Source organism: Squalius cephalus (genome assembly GCF_949319135.1).
Source record: "Squalius cephalus genome assembly, chromosome: 3".
Taxonomy (NCBI): domain Eukaryota; kingdom Metazoa; phylum Chordata; class Actinopteri; order Cypriniformes; family Leuciscidae; genus Squalius; species Squalius cephalus.
The window spans coordinates 21,004,630-21,013,229 of record NC_137124.1 but is presented as its reverse complement, the minus strand read 5'-3'; the positions used below and the strand labels follow the sequence as shown (position 1 = coordinate 21,013,229).

Here is an 8,600-nt window from a genome sequence, read left to right as displayed (position 1 = left end):
ACTGAACAAATTAGATAATGAAAGAGAGAGAGAGTCCATGGTCCTTCAATTCTATGAGTAATAATAATCATATATACTGTGTGCAGGCTTCAGAGGGAGCCTTGATTGAGCCCCTGTCAGTGGGCATTTATGCCTGCAGTCTGTTTGTCTGCAGTGCAGGTCAGCCATCTCTATATAGCACATGTTTATGTAACTGTTACACATTAACCAATCTGTAATGACCTCTGACTTCTTGGCAACTTTTCTATAGTGTGTCAGCACTGTAAAACAATGGTTGCTTATTAATTTAATATCACTGTAAGCATGTTTCATTTTTAGAAATGTCATCTCCGTAACTTGACATTTGAGTTAAGTCTCATAACACTCATAATCGACTATGTTTTTATTAACATAGGACCAATTGGACTTTTGTCTTTATTGGTGCCCAAAGCAATGGGTGCCTCACAAGTAATAAAAAGTGGTAAGTTAAGTATCCAATATAGGATAAAAAATGAACTCATATTATATCCCGATGAGCCAAAACATTATGACCACATGCATAATATGCTGTTGTTCTTCCGCGTGCTACCAAAACAGCGCTGACCCGCCAAGGCATGGACTCGTCTGGCACCACGACCAGCAGCAGATCCTTCAAGTCCTGTAGGTTGCGAGGTGGAGCCACTGTGGATCGAACTTGTTGGTCCAGCACATCCCACAGATGCTCGATTGGATTGAGGTCTGTAGAATTTGGAGGCCAGAGCAACACCTTGAATCGTGTCTTTATCATGTTCTTCAAACCATTCCTGGACAATGTGTGCAGTCTGGCAGGGCGCATTATCCTGCTGAGAGAGGTCACTTCCAGCAGGGAACACCATTGTCATGAAGGGGTGTACCTGGTCTGCAACAATGGTAGGTGGTACGTGTCAAATGCACATCCTTGAATGGCTGGACGCAGGGTTTCCCAGCAGAACATTGCCCAGAGCATCACACTCCCTCCCCCGGTTAGTCATCGTCCCAAAGTGCATCATGGTTCAAAGAAAAAGAAAATGTGGCTCATCGGACCAGGCGACCTTAATCCACCGCTCAAAGGTCCAGTTCTGATTCTTGTGTGCCCGTTGTAGCAGGCGCTTTCGATGGTGGACGGGGTCGTCATATGCTCTTTGATTGGTCTGCAGCTACGCAGCCCCCTGTGCAGCAGAGTGCAATGCATTGTGTTGTGACACATGCCTCCCATATTAACCATCATTCCAATTTTCTGACTTGTGCCACAGTAGACCTTATGTTGGCTCGAACCAGATAGGGTAGCATTAGTTGCCCTCGTGCACTGAAGAGCTTTGGGTGCCCAACACCCTGTCACAGGTCACAGGACCACTGTTGGGAAATTCTCATCACTGCTGACCACAAGCCTTGCCGTTTCAGAGCTACTCTGACCCAGCCGGCTTGCCATAACAATAAGGCCTTTATCAAAGTCTCTCAGATCTTTATTCCTGCCCATTTCTCCTGCATCCAACATGCTGATTGTTTACCATCTAATCTACCAAACATTAATATGTGGCCGCGTTAGGAGATGATCATTAATATTTGCTTTATTGTGTTAGAAAACACAATTATATCTTTATATATAATACAGATTACTGTTTTCACGTTTATATTTGTTTGTGCAGAGTACTGAGATGTATTGAAATATGAATACTCAGACCTTTTTGTGCTGATGATGGTGTTTTTGTCTAGACTGCTCGTTCAGGAGGAGTGGCTGGTGGTGTTGGTTGGGCTTGGTCCTGAGATGACCACTGAGATGACCTTGGTACTGAGATGCTGTTTTTAAACAGCTAATCTTTACAAATGATATCTCATACTTTTGAGCTGCATTAAACGGTGTACATTTTAATTATGCTCATAGTGTGTTTTTGCCAGTGTTCATGAAAGCGCTGTAGTGTATTTTAACAACCTCTAGGGGGAGCAGTGATCTGCAAAATTGGAGAACGGTAATAAAAACCCACACATACTTTAATGAATATCCTGTCTCACAATCTTGCTATAAAGCTTGGCAATGCCTCTTTAATCTCCCCTAAGATCAGTTAAAGGAGTTTTACTATTGAGTGTTTTCTTCCCTTATTCTTTTCTTGACTATGTCAAAGCCTGGAAATCTGAGCTGGCTGAACTGATTTCCAACTGTGAGACTCAAATCTGTGCTCATTAGGGCCATAATATGAGGTGAGGGAGCTATTTAAAAGTTTTGGAAGTTGGCAGCTGTTCGAGGCGGTTGGCATGGATTTTGACTCAAGCCTCCAGGTTGTATGACCCACTCAGGCTTCGTTACTTTAAGCAATTCTTTATTTCCCAAATACACCAAGCAAAACTGCCAGAGAATCAAGGTAAAACAACATGAAGGGCTTATGTAACACTTTATTGTTATTTTGCCATAGTGTCATTTTAAGATGCATGCAGACAGGTATTCATGTTCATGTATTATTAGTTGTTTCACAATTCATCTTCAAAAGCTTTCTTACACGGCGGTAAGGCTTTTGGTCACAGTGTCTTTTTATTTTCCCAAGGCCAAAGCCTCACAAAGATAAAATGGGACTAACAGTGATTCCTACATGGACACAGTACTAAACCAGGTTAAACGTTTATGTACAGACATTCTAATACTGCTTAAGGAAGTGGACACACTATTAACAACACTATTACATTCACCACTGACTCAAATGAGTTGCAGCTGTGCATACACAAAAAAAAAAGCACACTTAAAAAATAAACTTTTACATTTCATACAATGTTTTTGTGTTTGAAACAAAATTCATTTACAGCATGGCAAGAGAATGTTTGATTATTACAGCATGGGAGAAGTCCAGAAATTGTTTACACACTGTATTTTACAAAAGATTTGCTCACTTGCTCACATGTAAAAAAAACGACTCAAAATTTGCTCAGTCTTTAATGCCCACTAGATGACATTTATCCGTTGAAGGCTGGCGATGTGGAACGATTCTCTTCTGTTGATAAAGTCCCTGCTGATACTAGTCAGTCTCGCAAAGTTCACTGTACGATGAGTATGGATTACACCTGTACTTCTTGAGCATTTTTTAAATGTGTCATGCCACATAATTATTTGCTGCTGTAAGTTCACTTATGTTAATGTAGGGGGCATGTACTGGTTTAGTGCGCATTTGAATGAATTTCAAATTCAATGACACCTGAAATGGATCAAGTATAATGTCCAATACCTTGTTTATAATAATAAAAAAGTCTTAACAGAAACAAACATTCTGGAATGGTAACTAGGCGTGATGTTTTGGGCTTCTACTGTCTGGACTTCTCTCTCTGGCTTTTCCATTCCTTTCTGATATTGATATAATGATTACATATTTACAAAACAAACTCGCATCTCTCTAACTATGTCCACACATACATACATGTAAATAAATTAAACAAGAATAGCATCAAAATAAAATGTACAAAGCCCCCGCCTTACATTATGAAGAAAGGACTTGAGATGCATCGACTCCATCTTCATCTTCATATTCATCTGACTATGCACACACCCCGAGAGCAGACATTACACATCAACAGAATCCACACTATATGCAGAAATGACACACCATATCTCTTAAGTAATGTTAGCAGACAGCAAGAGTGATGGAAGTTATTTTTGGTGAAGATAAAAAGAGAAAGGTGACTGCTGCATTCAAACATTTGCCAGTGCCCAGGGTTGTGTATCTCAGCCAAGTCCAACTCAGATCATATATACATAGGAGTCTCCTGACCAGTTAAGAGTCTAAACATGGCGGCTGGCATAGTCTTCATGTGGATCTGTTTCAAGTAAAAGGAGATCTTTTTACTACAAAAACATAATATAATATATAATATAATATTATATAATTAGTGCTAACACATCGCATCTAACATAAAAATGTTATATATATATATATATTATGGCAAGCCGTTCAGGAAATAATTATATTTATAATATGAGGTCTGAATATATAGAATGAAAGTCTGAATATATAAAACAAATGTTTGAATATATATGGAATGAAAGTGAATATATATAGAATGAAAGTCTGAATATATATAGAATGAAAGTCTGAATATATATAGAATGAAAGATATAGAATGAAAGTCTGAATATATAGAATGAATGTCTGAATATATAAAATGAAAGTCTGAATATATATATAGTATGAAAGTCTGAATATATATATAGAATGAAAGTCTGAATATATATATAGAATGAAAGTCTGAATATATATATAGTATGAAAGTCTGAATATATATATAGAATGAAAGTCTGAATATATAAAATGAAAGTCTGAATATATATATAGTATGAAAGTCTGAATATATATAGAATGAAAGTCTGAATATATAGAATGAAAGTCTAAATGTATGTGAAAGTGTGAATATGTGAAAAGAAAGTGTACATTTGACAATTCCCACTGAATAATGTGTAGCTTGTTTTAGCCTTTTGAATTGTGATTCATTTAAAAATGTCATTCCCTGAAATTTTCCAATACTTTGGTGAGCTACAAGACTTTTTTGCAACAGTTGGTCATACTCCAAACAACATAAACAATTTGGAGTCTACATCACGTCATCTCGAGGATCATATTTCCATTCTTGCAACATTCTTAGTTAGCGCTTATGGGCAGTCATGTTCAACAAAATGTTGTTGAAAGAACATTATGCATCATTCTCGAAGGAATTTATGAATCTTATGAATTCACCGCATTCGCTCTTCCGCGATGAAATAGCGAATTAATTTCTTTATCAGTAGAACGATGTTGAGTACGGTTGCCAGTATTTTGGCCCGTACACGCTTTCGCCAGGGTGTTAATTATGATCGTTACTTAAAATTGCTGCTACTAAATTTTGTGCGGACTCGCTCATTGTTCAAAATGTGTATAAAAAATAGTAGATGAATAACACAATACAAGATGGCGCTGATAACATCAGATTTTCATTCCATATATTCAGACATTCGTTTTATATATTCAGACTTTCATTCTATATATATTCAGACTTTCATTCTATATATATTCAGACTTTCATTCTATATATATATTCAGACTTTCATTTTATATATTCAGACATTCATTCTATATATTCAGACTTTCATTCTATATATATTCAGACTTTCATTCTATATATATATTCAGACTTTCATTTTATATATTCAGACATTCATTCTATATATATTCAGACTTTCATTCTATATATTCAGACTTCATATTATAAATATAATTATTTCCTGAACGGCTTGCCATAATATATATATATATATATATATATATATATATATATATATATATATATATATATATATATATATATATATATATATATATAATATAAACAAATATTATATAAACAAACTTTGCTTAGATGCAGTTAATCGTGATTAATTGATTAATCGATTTGACAGCACTATATATAATATAGTATAATATAATAATACTATTCTACTAAATACTTAACACAATATTATTCAATACTGTTTAATATATGCACTACCAATCAAAGGTCTGGTGTCAGTTAAGACATTTTTTTAAAGAGGGTAACACTTTTATTCAGCAAGGATGCATTAAATTGATCAAAAGTGACAGTAAAGACATTTAGGCTATGTTACAAAAAAAATCAAATAAATGCTGTCCTTTCTTTCTATGCATCAAAGAATCCTGGATCACAGTTTCCACTAAAATATCAAGCAGCACAACTGTTCTCAACATTGATAATAATAAGAAATGTTTCTTGAGCTCCAAATCATCATATTAGAATGATTTCTGAAGGATCATGTGACACTGAAGACTGGAGTAATGATGCTGAAAATTCAGCTTTGCCATCACAGGAATAAATTATGTTTTAAAATATATTCAAATAGAAAACAGTTCTTCTAAATTGTAATAATAATTCACAATATTACTGTTTTTACTGTATTTCTGTTTAAAAAAATACAGCCTTGGTGAGCATAAGAGACTTTTTTAAAAAACATAAAAAAAATCGTACTAACTGCAAACTTTTGAACGGTAGTGTATGTATAGTTCTCACCTCGCCGACAGAATTGGAAAGAGCTTGGACGATCTTCTCGTGTGCCGTGGCAACAACACTTTGGCCGTTTATCTCAATAATGCGATGACCAACCCGCACGCCTCCTCTCTCTGCGATCCCTCCACGCATTAGACTGCAGATCTGAGGAGCACAAAACAAAAGTTGCACTCAAAAGTAGCAATTATACTTCAGTACTGTATTTCAGACCTGTTCCTCTATCCCTCCATACTCACAATGCCATTCTGCACACTGAAACCCAGCTGGTACTTGAGGTCTGGTCTCTTAATGAGAACTGTGGTTACAGGAGGGCAACTAACGATGTTCAACTTCACCTGCACCTGATTTTTCAGGCCCTGATGGAAATAAACAAAACATGTGATTATATAACTCAGTACCAATCACACCAGATGCACTGTATTATTGCATTGGGATTATAACAACAGAAAATCAAGATTCGCAACCACTTTATTGATTGTCCTGTGGTCTTTTAGCAGCCCTAAACCAGAGACCCTTAATAACCAGCTACTCAGAATAACACAGATGGATTCATGGGCAAGCCAAGATTCAGCCCACTGCGCACTGTGACAGCCCGACCCCTCTGCACACCTTGATGATTCCCTGACAGGTGGCGAGAGGCAGCCCCACCAGGCTGGTGTTGTTGATTGACATGATCTGGTCACCGATGCTGAGCTTCCCAGAACGGGCGGCAGGGCCTCCATTCATCATGTTGGCCAGGATGACGGTGGGCAGAATAGAGCCCCAGCCAGACTCCACAATAACTATGCCCAGAATCTCCCCCTTCTGCTTCTCCAGCTGCAACTGTGGAGAGAGAGAGAGAGAGAGAGAGAGAGAGAGAGAGAGAGAGAGAGAGAGAGAGAGAGAGAGAGAGAGAGAGAGAGAGAGAGAGAGAGAGAGAGAATTGGAGAGAGAGGGGGAGGTATAGGCAAGGGATTGTAGTTGATTGTCAATAAAAGGCCATAAAAAGACAAAGCAATTAAGGAAACAATTTTACTCAGTTGATAACATGAGACTGACAGCATCAGGGTTCAAAATAGCACAACCTCTACCTCTAGTGTATATTATGTGCTCAAAGGAAATTATAATTAAGTAAAATGTAGTTATTTGATGCACTGGTCCCATGGTCATAACCAAAAAAAAAAAAATAAATAAATAAAAAAAAATATATAAAATTGTGTCAATGGCATTTGTTCATGTACAAATAATCTATATACTTCTGTTTAAAAGTTTGGGGTTGGTAAGACATTTAAACTGTAATATTGCGAAACGTTATTGTGAAATTTGTTTTCTATTTTAAAATGTAATTTATTCAACATATTTAAAGCTGAATTTTCAGCAGTCATTACTGGAGTCTTCAGTGTCGCATGATCTTTCAGAAATCATTCTAATATGCTGATTTTGATCTTAAGAAACATTTCTTATTTTTAATCACTCTTTGTGGAAACTTTGATATAATTTTTTTATTCTTTTCCATGATGTCAATTTAATGCATCCTTGATGAATAAAATTATTTATTTCTTAAAAAAATAACTTTTAAATGATAGTGAATATTATATAATTGTTAGAGAATTTCAATATCTGATTCAGCATCTGATTATTTATTGGACATTGGGATTTTAATCACTGTAATTTTGTCTTGTCTGTAAGACTGGCTTCTTTATATGACAATTGAGTGAGATATCAAATGGGCGGGACTTTGCAACAGACTGTCAATAACTGAAAGTGTTGAAAAACGCAGTTTGGAATTTAGTCGGACAGACACACGAAAAACAACAACAAACGTGTGTAGCCAATCAGCATTAGGGGGCTTATGACGGTGGAGGAGAGAGAACGAGCTTTAGGACCCGTGTTAATATTAGAAAAGCTTTCCAGTGCTGGAGAAAGCTAAGCAAAAAGGCCTGAAAACAGACACGGAGGTTGCTTTGATTCCGCTCCACACGTGAGTAACACTGGGATTGAGTGTCATTGTTTGTCTGGAGCTGCTGTGCAGTTGGCTACTAACAACGAACTCTTGTTTGTAATTACTATTATGTACTGTATGTTCATTTTCGGCGCTTGTCATTCGTTCATCATCTGCGCTTTATTTTCCGTGAAGCATTATTTTGTTGCGCTTCTGCTATGATAAACAGACATCCACTCTTGGATTGCGTGCGTAATGGAGGCCAGCTATTGAGAGTCGCGCTGACGTCTGCTAAAGAATGCGGTGTTTAGCGTTATTGTTAGTGCATTCCGGTTGTAGGCTGACTCGGTGGTTAGGATTGGCGGGTGAGTTTTGGAGGCGGAGCAATGAAGAGAGGGGTGTTTGGGTTGATTTCAAATATCAACAATGTCCATCAGCTTACCCCACTTTTAATAGCCATTTCAGAAGCAGCTTTTGGGATCAACATTGTAGACAACTAAATTTATCTGAGCTGAGCACACATTTTTCTATTAAGTGATGTCTTCTGAAAAGCACCGGTCTCCACCGGTTATAAATGCACAGCAACACTATGCTAAATCCTTTATATAAGCCATTATATAAGCAAAACATTTAAGTTCACCATCAGTTGCTTTAG

General features: G+C 36.8%; 1 protein-coding gene across 2 annotated transcripts in view; it reads right to left on the bottom strand.

Moving 5' to 3' along the window:
* Positions 1-2,367: 2,367 nt before the first annotated feature.
* The window catches only part of apba2b (amyloid beta (A4) precursor protein-binding, family A, member 2b), an 83,655-nt gene continuing 77,422 nt past the window's right edge, over positions 2,368-8,600 (bottom strand). For both annotated transcript variants that reach the window (XM_079866742.1, XM_079866743.1), the window contains 4 exons: positions 6,634-6,846; positions 6,261-6,380; positions 6,028-6,168; positions 2,368-3,792 (listed from right to left, as the gene is read on the bottom strand). In XM_079866742.1, coding sequence (XP_079722868.1) covers positions 3,721-3,792; positions 6,028-6,168; positions 6,261-6,380; positions 6,634-6,846 — 546 coding nt within the window. In that variant the 3' untranslated portion in view covers positions 2,368-3,720. The remainder of the gene's footprint in view (positions 3,793-6,027; positions 6,169-6,260; positions 6,381-6,633; positions 6,847-8,600) is intronic.